Source organism: Glossina fuscipes, unplaced genomic scaffold (assembly GCF_014805625.2).
Source record: "Glossina fuscipes isolate IAEA_lab_2018 unplaced genomic scaffold, Yale_Gfus_2 121, whole genome shotgun sequence".
Classification (NCBI taxonomy): Eukaryota; Metazoa; Arthropoda; class Insecta; order Diptera; family Glossinidae; genus Glossina; species Glossina fuscipes.
In genome coordinates this window covers 6,556,383-6,572,063 of record NW_023998464.1, presented here as the reverse complement: position 1 = coordinate 6,572,063, position 15,681 = coordinate 6,556,383, and the positions used below count along the sequence as shown (strand labels likewise).

General features: G+C 35.4%; 2 protein-coding genes, 1 long non-coding RNA gene and 1 pseudogene across 3 annotated transcripts in view; all 4 read left to right on the top strand.

Annotated features, from left to right (window-relative positions):
* The first annotated feature begins 2,569 nt into the window (after positions 1-2,569).
* Positions 2,570-4,022, top strand: LOC119640354. The gene is made up of 3 exons (XR_005247657.1): positions 2,570-2,891; positions 2,981-3,081; positions 3,146-4,022. It is a non-coding gene; the product is annotated as an uncharacterized LOC119640354 (long non-coding RNA).
* Positions 4,023-4,587: 565 nt separating this feature from the next.
* Positions 4,588-5,371, top strand: LOC119640517 (annotated as a pseudogene).
* A 4,092-nt stretch (positions 5,372-9,463) lies between these two features.
* LOC119640374 (cysteine desulfurase, mitochondrial) lies at positions 9,464-11,452 on the top strand. Its single transcript, XM_038038345.1, has 6 exons — positions 9,464-9,749; positions 9,808-9,899; positions 9,957-10,168; positions 10,236-10,444; positions 10,501-11,092; positions 11,145-11,452. Exons 1-6 carry the CDS (start codon positions 9,605-9,607, stop codon positions 11,296-11,298), a joined length of 1,404 nt encoding a protein of 467 aa, XP_037894273.1. The 5' UTR covers positions 9,464-9,604; the 3' UTR covers positions 11,299-11,452.
* The window catches only part of LOC119640375, a 15,671-nt gene continuing 10,450 nt past the window's right edge, over positions 10,461-15,681 (top strand). Inside the window, exon 1 of the mRNA XM_038038347.1 lies at positions 10,461-10,472. The gene's annotated coding sequence lies outside the window, so the exon portion shown is untranslated. The remainder of the gene's footprint in view (positions 10,473-15,681) is intronic.

Below are 15,681 nucleotides of genomic sequence, written 5' to 3'. Positions count from 1 at the left end.
ATCAATGGTATAAAAATCAGTCCGTCTTCCTCTTTTAAATTTTTGGGCAGAATAATCAACTCAAGTTTAACCACGCATGAGCATTACAAGGATAGCCTCGAAAATTGCAACACAGGCTCAAATGTCATCAAACTTCTGAACAACATTCACACCGGACTCCCACCTAGGAAAGCATTAAACGTTTACAAATCTATTGTTAGATCCAAAATTGAATATCCCTACTCTACATCGTGTAACGCTCCTGCGTATACATTAAAAAAAATACAAACCTTTCAACACTCAATCCTAAGACGTTGTACCGGTTTGTCCCCCTCAACACCAACATCAATTTTACGTTCCATCTCTTATGAACTCCCCGTTGCTAAGAGAATTTATCTTGTAACTGCAAAAGAACTTCTCAAGGTAAAAATCTTCAAACCTGCCTTCTTTGGCGAGGTCGCTTCCAGACACAATCATGTCATCAGTAGTTACTCTAACTGCTTCAAAAAATTCAGTAACATCTTCAATAAAGTTAACTCAATACCCTCCTGGAATAATATTATTCATGATAAATGCGTAGTTGAATTAAACTTACTTAATTCAATCACCAACTCAAAAAAAAATCGATCAGGGTCTTGTCTTCGAATCGCTTGTCTGCAAAAACTTAACCACTTCGTCGAAAATAACTTCAAAATATACGCAACGGATGGATGTATCAATTCGGACATCTCTAGTTTTTCAATTATTGAATACCCAAATTTACTTATAGAAAAATTCAAAGTTCTACAAGAACTATCATCCACTTTCATTGAACTTCTGGCCATCAGACAAGCAATCATCCACGCATCTGAAATTAAGCTGAAAAAATTTGTAGTTTTCTCTGACAGCAAATCTGCTCTAATTTTAATCAAGAACAAAGACCCATTCAATAAGTATGTCTTCGATATTTACAACCTTTTAAAAGACGCAAGTATTGAAAAATGCCACATCATCTGGATCCCAGGTAACTGCGGTTTTAGTATCAACGAAAAAGCTGACTTCCATGCTCGTCAAGCTAGGTTCGATGGTACAGTTTTGTCCATAAACTACCCCACCAGCGAAGCTTTTCTGCTAGTCAAAAAACTCATCGTAAAAGAATGGAAAGATGAGTATCATGTTTTAGCTAAAGAAAAAAGTGACCGGCTGTTCTACAAAATTTACCCTTTTTTGACACCCACGGTTTTACCTAAAGTAAAATTCACAACATGGGAATTTAAAGTTCTTCACCGTCTTATGAGTAATCACACCTACGACAAGGTCTATTTTAAAATGATCAAAGTCTCCTCCTTTGACATCTGTGAGGATTGCAATATTACTGAGTCTGCCGAGCACCTTATTTTTGAGTGCAGGAGATTTGACATCCTTAGACAATCTTTCAGTATATTTAACCTGTATAACAATCTATATGAAATTTTTCGTGCTGGTAACTTTAGGCATTTCAAGCAACTGACTGCCTTTATCAAATCAGCTGAGTTTTAATTATAATTTTACATTTAGTATTTCTATTACAATCACGAATCGCCTACACTTTTTCTTTTATCGGCATTATTAGCCGGATCTTGACAGTACAGTACCAAGTACGGTGATTTATGGATTGACAGCCTCCCATTGCGAACACTCTGCCACATCAGTCTACCTATGCTTAAATTTTTTCATCAATCGCTCTCAACTTCGTTTCTGGATTATGGATCTAACATTAACTTAACTGCTCCAATCCATCTCTAAACAAACAAAAAAAAATAAAAATAAACTCAAGGTGTTGAACATTGAAAAAAGACTAACTCTACTCAAGCAATTTAACAACATTCGAATCACCGGTTGAGTACTCCCGTCTTGGTACGTCTTCCAAGATATCACTTTAAGAAAAACGAATAAATTGGCCGATTAATGTTAGCTACTACAGATGTATTGCTTTAGTTTCCACCCTTGTACTTGACGTGACTGCGCAGAACGCTGCCTCTCAATGCATTCTACAAGTGGTTTTTCTTATAAATTTGCGCGGAACACTGCCTCTCAATGATTTCTGACTACTCTTTGCACATAGAAGGCTCTCAGTCAATAATTTAACATATTTTAGGTGAAAATTTTGAATCTTTCAATTTTTTTCATTTAATTATCGATTCTATTCAAATTTCAATAGTTTCTTCTTATATGCAAAAGAAATTTCGAAACTTTTCTCTTTTCGTAATTCTTTTCTTTTTTTTTATTTATGATTAATTTTTAGCTAAGAAAAAAGGACTCATTAGCGGTATCATTCTCATTTCTCAGTCTGTTGTTGAGAAAGTATTGTACTCACGGCTAGTATTGTACTCAGTAATTTTCAGTTTTGTCTCCGGCGTTCTAGATTCATCCAAGACAACATTGTTACTTTTGCTCTCTTCGGCTTCTCTTTTTCTCTATTTTACTCTCTTTAAATATCCCTATCAGATTCTGTAATTTATTACGTGACCTCTTTCTTTATAATAAACATGCTAATTAACAACTATGAGCACACAGGAGATAATTCAAAGTTATTCTACACGGCTTTGTATTAAGTCCTTCTTGTTTTAATATACATAGTAAAAATCATCAAAGACCTTTCAAGAAGAACTTTTGCTTTTCTTTCTACCGTCCAGGTATTTCTAAAATCTCGAAGAAACGTGCCGAAAACCTGTGAACCTTTCAGACTTCGTTCTAGTTCTTCAGGCAGTAATGAGCGGAGTATTGGAGTATCTGCAGCAATAGAAACCAAAGCGGATTTTTAATAATGTGATGCCGGAGTATGGTACTTCCTGGGACTGTCTCATTTCAGTTTGGCACAACTTCCTGGGATTATTTGTCGGTTTGGCACAACTCCCTGTGTTTTTCGATGCATTAAGCAAAGCACGTATGAAGTACGATGATCTAAGCATTTTATTTCTATTCGGTGCTTTTTTTATTACATATACGTGTCTATTTCTCCTGTTTTGTTTTTCGTTTTCAGTAAACGTGATGAAGAACTAAGTATACGTCCACAGGAACTGCAATTACAACATTGACATACGCAACTAAATGAAGAATTGAATTTACGTTTATCGTGCAATAGTAAGTGGCTTTAAGAATTTTAAAAGAAATGTCATTTTAGAACACTAAGATAAATTATTTATAGAACTGGATAAAAGTTCAGCTGGTGTGGCGGCAGAAGGTGCTATCCTTAATGAAATATTAGAAATCGTAGAGTTCAAAATGCTGGCAGCGCATTGTTGTTTTCAATTGCATGCTTGTATGGTATGCCAAATGAAATTTTTTAGCGTGGACGCCTTAACACAAACCCACGGTACTCTAATAGTAAGTGTGCCAAGCATCAATTTGGAAAAAAATCAAGACAATACTTGCAAAACCAAAACTGATATCAAGTCTGCAGACCAGGAAATTCAAATAGTGCAACACCACGACGTTTTATAACCACCTGAATCAATTTTGAGTAATTGTGATCCCGCTCCTACCAAAAAAGACAATTTTGAACAGAATGGCTCTGCATTATCAACAGTTGAGAAGGTTCTCCAAAAAGTTGCAAAAGAAATCTGGAACATAATGTTGAGCAATTGCAATCACAGCCGACTATAACATCGCTCAAAAACTTTTCCAAAATCGGAAATGCTTCTTTACAATCAACTAAATGCAGCCAAGCGAGGAATCTCAATAAGAAGCAATACCAGAATGAGTTTCTTAAAATTGAATGTTTGGTGCGTTCGAAGAACTTTAGCAACGCGAACAGTTTACTTGCTTTGCTGAACTCAACCAGAAAAATCGAAACTGAGATATCCTTTATAGTATATGAACGTAGCATTATATCCGCTACAGTAGTGAAATCCGAAAATATTGTCAATGGAACTTAAGCAGCATTAGAGCCAGATTTATTAGAAAACATGGAGGAATTTTTACCAATCGCATCTAGGAAAATTTAAAAAGGAAAAATTAGATAATTCATTCGACGCTAAGGGGACTCTCACTCTCTGGAAATTTAAAGAACAAGATTCAAGGATTAAAAACGAAACTATGGATTATTCTACTGATGAAAGCGCTTGTTCTACAATACGAAAAAATAAAAAGCACAAGATTCCCAGAAAGCTTTGAATTTTTTTGCAGATGACACAGGTTTTTCTCCAGGGCGAAGAATTACGAAGCCCAAGCTGACGGGTCTTAGCCGAATGAAACGCGATAGTGAATGTGGTCCTATTTTGAAACGTCCTTATATGAACGGGCCTGGAGCAAGCCATTTGATGGTGTTTCATGTCCCTGGTATTATAAAAATAAAAATAAATTTGATTTGTAATTTTAAAAAAATATTAGTTTTTATTTTTATATATTTGATTGTATAATTTTTTATATTATTTTAACATTTATGTTTTATGCATAATTCATTTAGCTTGCTCATTCACTTCTCCTTTAATTTGCCAGAATTCGAAGTTAGATTGTTTACTTCTGCGTTGTGAATTCATAAACCGTTCCCAAGCGCCTTGTTTTTGAGCTAAATTACTGCGACAAAAAAAAAAGGAAAATTGAGAAAGAATTAAAAAAAAAAATTCCTCCAGTAAGAAAATGTAAAGAATGGATATCTTTGGGGATAAAAACATTAGACGAACCGAGACGGTGAGAGTGCGGGATTATTCGTATGCACCTTATCTAGAGAGAGAGGTAGAATTTGCGTGTCCTTGCCGACTTAGAATCGCGAAAAGAGTGGTACACGGGTTTGAAGCCTCATGAACGACTTTTTTATCATCAAACACTGAGTTCGGTGAGGGCAAGCAAACGTTTTCTACCCACGAATAAAATACCTAAGGATTCGTTAGATTTTCGATTGCAATCCGGTTACATACATACATTAAAACGAAGTGTTTCCGCAAAGAGTCGACACCGTCTTACAAACAGAGACATGCTCGAAAACTCCGCAAACATTTCGTGTCCTCCGCAATACTAAAGATATCTTAATGGACAAGCCGAAATTAATAGGACATCCGCTTAGAATAGGTACGAAAGCTGATTTCAGAAACTTGATTTTCTTTCACAGAATTGATGTTTTCTTTTAGGTGGGATGAGAGAGAAGATATCCTCTCATAACATCAAATTAATAAATAGTGGAACTCATACACAACTTGTTAATAATGGTTATCCTCGCCAAACAGCGGACGGCAACTTTTCTGTTATTATTATTATTATTTTGTAAATTATTTATTTTATATACATAAAATTTGTATTTCTTTAGATTGTCACATATTCTATTAAAAATATTATTTTCGGTTGTATGATCTTTCCAAATGGCTTTGTTGTTGCTTTTCGTCTACATCTAGAGTTTCATCAATTTTGGGTTGTTTTGATTTTTGCTGATCATTGAGTTCATTGCCTCTAATCTGCTACAATATATGTTCCAGGTCCCCAAAAGGCAGTAGGGGTTGTTTGAAATGTAGATAAGGCTTCCTTTCGACTTTTCGGATTCCCTTCAGGATGTAAATCGTCAAAATTCTATTCCCTTTCGCAAGGTTTAATTAGGATTTCCTTTAGCGGGGTATCATTAATCATTCTTTCTTCTTTGACGGAACGCCTCCTATTCCAGCAACGTAAAATATCTCATATGACGGAGGCGGGAATATCCGTTTTTATAGAATTCTTATAAGCATGCGAAAAAGATACTCTATAGGCCGCATACAGTAAACTACTTACGTTAACTACTATCTGCCCTTACTCCTTTCCCAGTTCAGGCAATTAAAACTTGAAAAAAAAAAATAAATAAAATTAGAAGATTGTTTAAGCTTAAATGGATTTTTCTTTTCTTGAAATCCGATAAAAATTTTGATTTCAATCCGCAAGATAATTTTACGTGTCTTTCTTTTTGTTACTGCATTACTTCCTTCTTTTTATATATATATATATTTTTTTCAAGATTATGCCAAAAGGAATCCTAATATATTTAAATATAAATACGTTTTACTCTTTAGATCTTACAAATCATATGATGAAAAACAAAACTGCCGCAAATATATTTTAATAAGTTTAATTATTCTAAAAAAAAGCGGGCATTGTAATTAATTAAGTGCATCTTAAATCGATTAATTATGATGATTTTTCTTCATACTTTACAGCTTTACTTATATGGTATGGTATATGGGAAAGAGTGTTGACAGAGAAGATTTCCACTACGTGGGAGGTAGTACGTCACCTACCGGCTTCATTCGCAAATGGAAACTAAATTACACAGGCCTACGTGACCCGCTGCAACTCATAAAAAAGGTGGAGAACCTATCTGACGCATATGGCATGAGCATATGTCCGACGTTGTAGGCAGCGGTCTCTGGTTTTCAAATATTAACGTCGAAGCTTATTTCTCAAACCAATCAAGCAGCTCCGTATTTTCGGCTGAATGCTTCGTGACTCTGGACGCCACGCGATTGGCAAGAACTTAGTCGCAGGAGAAATTCATGATCGTGTCCGACAGTAAATTTATCTTATTCGCCTTGTAATCGTTTCCCTCAGGTGAAGCTCATACTTATGTGTTAGAAATTATATCTTTTTTTATACATTCCCAAACCTGATGCATTCTGTCATCATTTCTTATGGGTGCCCAGCCATATGGGTATTCCTGGAAATACTACTGCAGATAACATTGCATCTTCCACACCTACATATAGCAATGATTGCGCTCTGATTTCCGTTGGTTTGAGGGCAGTCGACAAAAAACAGGTCAATCTCTTCTTGGCTACAACGCTGGAATAATTCAATTTACGTCGTCATTCCACTCCCTACTTCACTTAACACCTAATTAATTTAACACTTTGGTTTACCAATTGCGATCTCAGACGAAGCATTATTTGCCGATGTTTAATCAGAAGAAATCCAATGATCACCTGTTCAAAATTAACATAATGAGTGTTTTGCAATCTTTTGATCATATGTTATTTGTATGCCCGAATATTGCCGGTTCTTTTCGCCATTCCATACTTCGCAAACTGTCTGCGCGTGGTCTTCACGATCGCAGCGCTCTAGACATTTTACGTTCACACAATTTAGCAACCTACATTGCTATCATCTCCTTTTTTAAAGCCTGTCATCAACACGTATACATATTTACAACCAAATTATAAATCTAGTCTTTCAGGCATCCTCTTACTTTCGCAATCTTCATCAGTTTCATTGGACTCTTACACATACACGTTTTTCAGCACTTCTCACTCTACAAAATTCCCACTACGCGGAATTCAATTGATTCTCACAAGTAAATCTTATACTAATTAATATTAAAAACTAATACAAAGTACATAGGGCAAAATATAATTGCAAAATGTAATGTACACAACCAGCACAGATCCATGTTGCAAGTGAGCCATTGCAAACAGACAAAAGTTTGACAACCGATAACAGTAAACAATACCAGTTAATTTTCGAACAATAGTAAGATGCTAAGATTGCAAGTTAGTTTAAAGATGCCTTAGGCAAATCCCTCGTATTAAGGATAGTTGTTTTGATAGAATTGAAATAAATCGGTGTTGAAAGTAAATAATAGATATTATATAGGTTTCTCCAAATGACTTTTAACGAATTAAACAGCTCATAATTATATTTACATTGACTAAGCGTTATGAAGATAAAATTCCTAGAGTATCAATTAGGGACATTAAGGTTTATTTCACCAAGTAATGTGGGCGAATCGACAATACCATTTAGTAACGTAGTTAAGAAGATAACACCAAGAATGAGTTTACGTTTCTCAAGCAGTGGTAAGAATAACCGAAGCAACCTATTTTCATAAGGAGGCAAAGAGATGATGGTGTCCCAGGCCAAATTCCTAGTGGTAAGCAGCAAGAATTGCTCTTGAACGGATTCAATTGAATCTACATAACACCAGGCAGGCATGCTGAAGTATTAATATAACTAAGCACATGTACAGCCTTTTTGTAATGTAAGAATCCTTAAGCTCTTTGGACCACCTTTAAATGAAACCTATCGGTGAACTAGGTTCACTTTAAGAAAGTTCAATGTTCAAATTAAAACGTCATCTTTTGTCAAATAGAATCCTTAAATCGATGAACAAATCTACGATTTCCCACTGGTATGACTCGATAAAATATTCAATATTAAATGACCTCCTCCTTGAGAAAGAAATCTTTTTGCATTTTTTTAGGTTTAATTTCATAAAATCCAACGAGCACCATGTAATCAACTTATTTAGGTCAATTTGAAACCGTTACAACTGCGATTACAAGGAGAAGCAAGAAAACTGTTTAACATCGTCAGCGTACATTAAGATATAGCTGCATTTAATCACCGAGAGGAGATCGTTGATCTATAGAATATCTGAAAGGGGCCCTAAGTGGCTGCCTTGAAGGAGACTAGACGTCACAGAAAATTCATCCGAGGTAAAACATGAATGATCTGTTATGAGGATGATTAATTAAGTCCAACGCTTCACTAAAATCAGACGTCCGTGCGAGAGCCACTAGAACATGCCTTAAAAACATAGCAAGTAAACTGTGAGAAATTCGCGGCTTCTTTTTTCTTTTTGGGAAAAGGTAAATGCTTAGTAGCAATTCCCTCAAATAATATAAGTTAAGACACTCAACTTGGCAATATCTCTGTAGTTCTCAACGGGATGTCTGCTATCACATTCGTGAAACGGAATAAGGAAACATCTGATTAAAAATTTTTGGAATAACACCACATAGCTCGTCAACGCATGATTTAAGTATACGTGATGAAATGCCATCAGACCCTAGGGCATAACTATATTTTAGAGATCTCAAACCATGTAAAACGTCGTTTTCTGAAATGACCAAGTTAAGAAACGAAACCGACTTTCTGATGAGATACGATCAGATAGTGAACAGCACCATCGGAATCAACAATTGAAAAATGTTGTCACAAGTATTCAAGAACCGTTGCACATATGTCAATTCAGAAACCATCACCAGTGCGATCCAATCGATCCTTTTTGAAAACCTGGAAAGAATCGTGAAAAAGTTCCGACGAATATAAATCAGGCTTTAACCAAGTTTCAGTGAGCGCCAAACAGACAAACTACGCGCCCATTGAATTTAGGAAAGTAGAGCGAATGTTTCAGTTTAAGCGCCTAACATTTGACTCCCTAAAAATTTAAGAAGAAGAGGATCTGTTTATTTTTTCATATAAAATAATACGGCAGCGCGGCTTTTAATCGAGTTGTCACTTGCGACTTGTTAACTCCTAAAACCAGAATGACACAAAGTTGTGTTTAAAACCTCAACCACGCATTTTCTATAAAATATAGAGTTCAGTTTTCTATTAGTAAGTACGTTTAAGTCAGAATAGCTTAACTATGATTTCATCTTATAAATAGCGCAATAAATAGCGTTAAAATAGCAGTTTACGTTAACTAATTGTCTAACTGGGCATTAGTGTGTGAAATATCGTAAGGTTTTAAATAACTTCTTATGCTTTCGCTGATTATATGTTTGATTACATTCTTGTTGATAACAGCTGTTGCAGTTTTTTTGTTTTGAATATATGCGTTGCTAAACTTAAGGATTGACGAAATTAAATTACGAAATATTTTTTATTATAAGTTATTAACCACAAACAAAAGTTTTACTTTGCGAAAATGTTAAGAATATATGAAAAATTAAATAAGTTTTTGAAACCAAATAAGGTTTTTCAAGTTCAGCTGCTTTCGTCCGGTTTAAGACATTCCTCGACACAACAACAACAAGATATAGAACCCGTGGAAAAGCAATCGCCCTCAGAAGGTATAAAGGCCCAATATGATTTTTAGTCTTTAAAAAACACTTTTGATACCTTTTTCAGAATTTCGGCGAAAAAGAGTACGATTTAATATTAAAGCCGAAAATATACAAGGCAGACCTTTATATCTAGACGCTCAAGCCACCACGCCCTTGGTATATTGTCTCAAAATGTAATCAGTTTTTCTAGTAATAAACGTTGTTTGTGTTTAGGATCCGCGGGTCTTGGATGCAATGTTACCTTACTTAACAAATTTTTATGGTAATCCCCATTCGCGCACACATGCGTACGGCTGGGAAAGTGAGCGTGCTGTTGAGAAAGCTCGTGAACAGGTTGCACAACTTATCGGAGCCGATCCCAAAGAAATTATATTTACTTCTGGAGCAACAGAATCCAATAACATAGCCGTTAAAGGTGTAGCCAGGTAATAGTTAAGCTCCTTTGTACCGATATTCATGAATAAAATAAAGAATTCGTGTCCGATTGTTTAGATTTTACGGCACTAAAAAGAAACACGTTATAACTACTCAAACCGAGCACAAGTGTGTTTTAGATTCCTGTCGTGCCCTTGAAAATGAGGGCTTTCGCGTTACTTATTTACCTGTAGAGCCAAATGGTATTATTGATATGCAACAGATGGAAAAAGCTCTCACACCCGATACCACTTTAGTATCCGTGATGACTGTCAACAATGAAATTGGTAAGAAATGCGTCTTAAATTCTGTTTTGTGGTTTATAATATTTTTACGTCGGCAGGTGTTAAACAACCAGTCGCCGAAATCGGTAAGCTTTGCCGTTCAAAGAAAGTATTCTTTCATACAGATGCCGCCCAAGCTGTTGGAAAAATTCCTATTAACGTTAATGATATGAATATTGACCTTATGTCAATTTCGGGCCACAAAATTTATGGTCCAAAAGGCGTGGGGGCTTTGTATGTAAGGCGACGTCCTAGGGTACGTCTTGAGCCTGTACAAAGTGGTGGTGGGCAAGAAAGAGGCTTACGTAGTGGAACTGTGCCAGCCCCTTTAGCTGTAGGCTTGGGTTCCGCAGCCGAATTAGCTCAACAGGAAATGGAATACGATAGCAAATGGATAGATTTTTTATCTAAACGTTTATTGGATCGTCTTACACAAGCGTTACCACAAGTTATACGTAACGGCGATCCGGAGCAGACCTATAATGGTTGCTTAAATCTATCGTTTGCGTACGTAGAAGGCGAATCTCTATTAATGGCTCTCAAAGACGTAGCTTTGTCATCAGGTTCAGCATGTACTTCAGCTTCGTTAGAGCCTTCATACGTACTGCGTGCCATAGGTGCAGATGAGGATTTAGCACACAGTTCTATAAGGTAAGTAGAAGCATTGCTTAAATATTCATCATTCACTAAAGAAAACTATTAGATTTGGTATTGGACGATTTACCACAATCGAGGAAGTTGATTACACTGCTGATAAATGCATAAAACATGTTGAGCGGCTTAGAGAAATGTCTCCTCTCTGGGAAATGGTGCAGGAAGGTATCGATTTAAAGTCCATACAATGGTCTCAACATTAATTCGCAATGTGATTTTTAAACAAAAGACGATTTTCATAAACAGATCGCAATTGTTGTAGTTTTAGTATAGATTGCTAATGTAAAGCTCTAATCTTAATATACATAAAAAATACAATAAATCGGAAAATTACAATGTTTCAAATATTTACACGCAGCTCTGAAAATTTTTCTTAAAAAGACTGCGAATTCCTCATGATTATTCGCAAAGGAATGTTATAAACATAACGGAATAAGTATTTTTCGTATCTATGGTTACTTCGATATATTCTTTAGATTAACACGTTGACCCTCATTTTAAAATCAGTGAGTGCTTTCAAAAACACTTTTGTGTTTCATAGTGTTTAGAAGTTTGGACTGCTGTAACCGTCGTGCGCATCTACAAGCACACTTTGATTTTAGAATGCACACGCAATCGAGGTTAGTGGTATTTCATTGGCGGTAATGAACCGGAAAGAACAATATCTTCCACCTATTCTTCATCTCTTAAGTCTCCTTATACTGCCAAATTAGAGTCAACCATGGCTGTAGTTTCGCTAGTTAGTAGACAGGGACAGAAAGAACGGAAGTTTATACGGCAAAGGGAAAAATACACTTTTTGGGAGGCAATAATCACTGATATTTGTCTAGAAAACCACTAAACATACCATTATAAATAAACATACACAGCATTAAACTTTTCCAGATGTGCCCAATTTTAAATACAGGACATTATAAGGACATGATATATATTTATTTATTTATTTATTTACCCATTTATATATGGAATTCAACTAAAGAAAATTACAGAAAATTACAGTCGAATTCAGTGCATCTTAATAGAAAATCTTATAGTAATTGTTTTAAAACTAGTATACAATACAAAAAGGAAAAAAAGAACAATAATAATAACAAAGTAAGTTTAAAAATAAATTAAAAAGTTAAAAATAATAATTCATGTATAAATAAATAAGAAGACAGAAAAAAAAGAAAAAACGCATGTACACAGCTATCACAGAAGTACACCCGCAACAAGAACAGATCCAGGTTCCAACTGAGCCCCTAATGGGTTGCATATATTCATAAGCTTGGCAACCAACATGTTAACAACACAATATTATATTTGGTAAAAAATGGGATATTAAGAATGAAATGTTACCTTAAACACGACATAGGTAAATCGCGCATATTAAGCAAACTTGCTTTAATAGACTTTAAACAGTCTGATAATGAGAATAAATGATAGACATTATTTAGGTTTCTGCAAACAACTCTGAGCGGGTTAATCAGCTCATAATTACATTTACATTGACTAAGCTTAACCACGATAGTGGTGCCTAAGTGCCTAGAGAGGCATTTAGGGACGTTTCTCAAGTGACGGATAATAGAAGCAATCCATTTTCATAGGGGGGAAGAGAGGCAATTGGGTCCCAAATTTGAAAAAATCTCCGCTTTAAGTCTAGCCTTTTTTTATTTATATATTTATTAATTTCACTTATACAAGAAACTCAACTAAAACAATATGGTAGTCGAGTTCAATTGACTCTCAAAGTAAATCTTAAACTAATTAATAATAAAACTTAGTATAAGTACAATAAAACAAATAAGAAGAAAAAAGAAAAAAAGCATGCACACAACTAGCAAAGAGCCACACCCACAACCGGTACAGGACCAAATTGCAAGTGAACCCCTAAGCCATCGCTAAGATGCATAAGCTTGGCAAACGATAATAGTTAACAACAATTAACTTTCGACGCATAATAACTTTTTAACGTTAAAAGTTAGTTCAAGTATGACATACGTAAATCGCGCGTATTAAGCAATTTTACTTTAATGGACTTTAAAGAGTCCGTTAATGAGAATAAGTGATAGACGTCATTTAGGTTCTTCCATACAACTCTGAGCGAGTTAAACAGTTCGCAATTATATTTGCATTGACTAAGCTTTATCAAGATGAAGTGCCTAGAGAAGCTACTAATTTGATTACGAAGGAAACGCCAAGAACAAATCTACGTTTCTCGAGTGACGGTAAGGATAACAGAAGCAACCTATATTCCTAGGGTGGAAGAGGGGCAATCGGGTCCCAACCCAAATTCCTAACGGCAAACAGCAAGAATTGCTTTTGAACAGATTTAATTGAATCTACGTAGCACCTATATGAAGGAAACCATACAATAGAGGCATACACAAGTATAGGTCTAACCAAACACATGTAAAGCCTTTTCGTAATATAATCAAACTCTCCGGACCACCTCTTTCTAAAACCAAGCGCGGACCTAGGTTTGGTTAACGAGAGCTCAATATGCAAATTGAAACGTAACCTATAATCAAATAGAACGCCTAAACCCATGAACGAATGAACGATTTCCTTTTTGAGAAAGAAAGCTTCTTACATTTACTCAGATTTAGTTTCAGAAGATTCAAAGAGCACCATGCAACAAAATTATCTAAGTCACTTTGAAGTTGAACAGAGAAGGAAGAAAACAGTTTCACATCATCAGCATACATTAAGATCTGGCTGGAATTAACCAACGATGGAAGATCGTTAATGTATAAACTAAATAAAATGGGACCTAAGTGACTTCCTTGAGGTACGCCGGACATAACGGAGATTTCATCCGAGGTGATGAAGTTAAACAAAACCCTGAAGGTTCTATTGTGCAGATAAGAGCTTAACCATTCCACTAAGAAGAAAGGTAAGCCAGAGGCTTGGATTTTAAAGATAAGTAGTCTATGGTTAACCATATCAAAAGCTTTGCTTAAATCAGTGTATATAATATCTGTGCGAGAGACGCACTAGAAAAAGCCTTGGAAACATGACAAGTCAACTCTAACAAGTTGGTGACTGTAGATCGCCTTTTCCGAAAGCCGTGCTGGTGCGGAGAAATATACGAATTAATGGCAAAGGCCAAATGCTCAGTCACAATTCGCTCAAACAACTTAGGCAAGACACTCAGCTTGGCTGTGCCTCTATAGTTCTCAACAAATTGTCTACTTCCACTTTTGTGGATAGAAATAAGGAGACTACTCTCCCAACACGAAGGGAAAACACCTAAATTCAAGGACAGGTTAAAAATGTTTGAGATCACACCACATAACTCGACAGCGCAAGATTTAAGTACACATGATGGAATTCCATCAGGTCCTTGCGCACAACTATATTTTAGAGAACTCAACTCATTAAAAACGTCATCTTCCGAAATAACCAAGTTAGGAATTGAAACCGAGTTAGTTATAGGATATGGGTACTTTGCTGATAAATCGAAATTAGCAATCGAAAAGTTTCGTCGGAAATACTCAGCTAACAGATTTGAGATTTCAAAATCATCCGAGGAATCAGAGCCATTAAAAGAAACATGAGAGGGATATGTGGAAATTTTTCTTTTAGAGTTAAGAAATTTAAAAAAAGCATTTAGGATTAGCAAACAGAGCGGATTTAATGAACTGAGGGTATCTGCAGTAATACTGGCGGTTGAGGGAGTTAAATCTGTGCCTCGCCACCGAGTAAGCGAAATAGGGGCATGATGTGAGGAACGGTTATGGAAATGATTCGATTTAATTAACATGATATCAACGTAGAAAATGCTGTCAAAATATATTAAAAGTTGCGAACTTGTATATTGAACACAACAACAACGCACGGCAGGCAGAAACACGATATAGATCTGTTCGCATAAACTTCATTTATTCTGAATAATGTAGGGCATATAAAGAGAAAAATGTTTTTCGAATTTTCCTACAGTTTCAATGTTTTTTTTTTAGTCTAAGAATTTATTTCATTAGTCTAAAATTATAATAATCATAATATTTTGTTATATTCAGATTGCTGTTTGTATAACCTTTATGGATATTCGATGACCGAATAGTACAGCAATTTATATTGGAAATTTAAAGAAATTGCTTTTATATCACCTGAAGGTCTTCCTTCGCGATCTTGTTCCCTGTATTTGTTTTTCAATGATTTGAAATTTCTGTAAGTAAACTTCTTTCTTTTGATTTCTGACTTCTGCACAAATTTTCTACGTAATGTATATTGCGCCCCTTTATAAAATAAGCGTATATTCGTTCTCATTTGTTTTGCATGTATTGCGCCCCTTTATAAAATAAGCGTATATTCGTTCTCATGTGTTTTGCATGTATTGCGCCCCTTTATAAAATAAGCGTATATTCGTTCTCATTTGTTTTGCATGCATTGCGTCCCTTTATAAAATAAGCGTATATTCGTTCTCATTTGTTTTGCATGTATATCCGTTATTCACGTTGTTAAGTTGCGCGTTTAACATAGCTGATTAGCGTTAACATTTAAGTTGTTAAGTTGGGCTTTTAACCATTTATTTATTATAAGCGACTCTGTGCTTTGCCTTTCAACAGGGAATTTAGCGAGGACTTTGTTTAAAAATTATGACG

What these genes read in the sequence shown, in the direction of transcription:
- LOC119640374 (XM_038038345.1), top strand. Translation starts at nt 9,605, where the DNA reads ATGTTAAGAATATATGAAAAATTAAATAAGTTTTTGAAACCAAATAAG. An exon ending in CTCAAGCCACCACGCCCTTG is followed by an intron (nt 9,900 to 9,956) that starts GTATATTGTCTC and finishes GTTTGTGTTTAG; the next exon opens with GATCCGCGGGTCTTGGATGC. An exon ending in TTAGCACACAGTTCTATAAG is followed by an intron (nt 11,093 to 11,144) that starts GTAAGTAGAAGC and finishes GAAAACTATTAG; the next exon opens with ATTTGGTATTGGACGATTTA.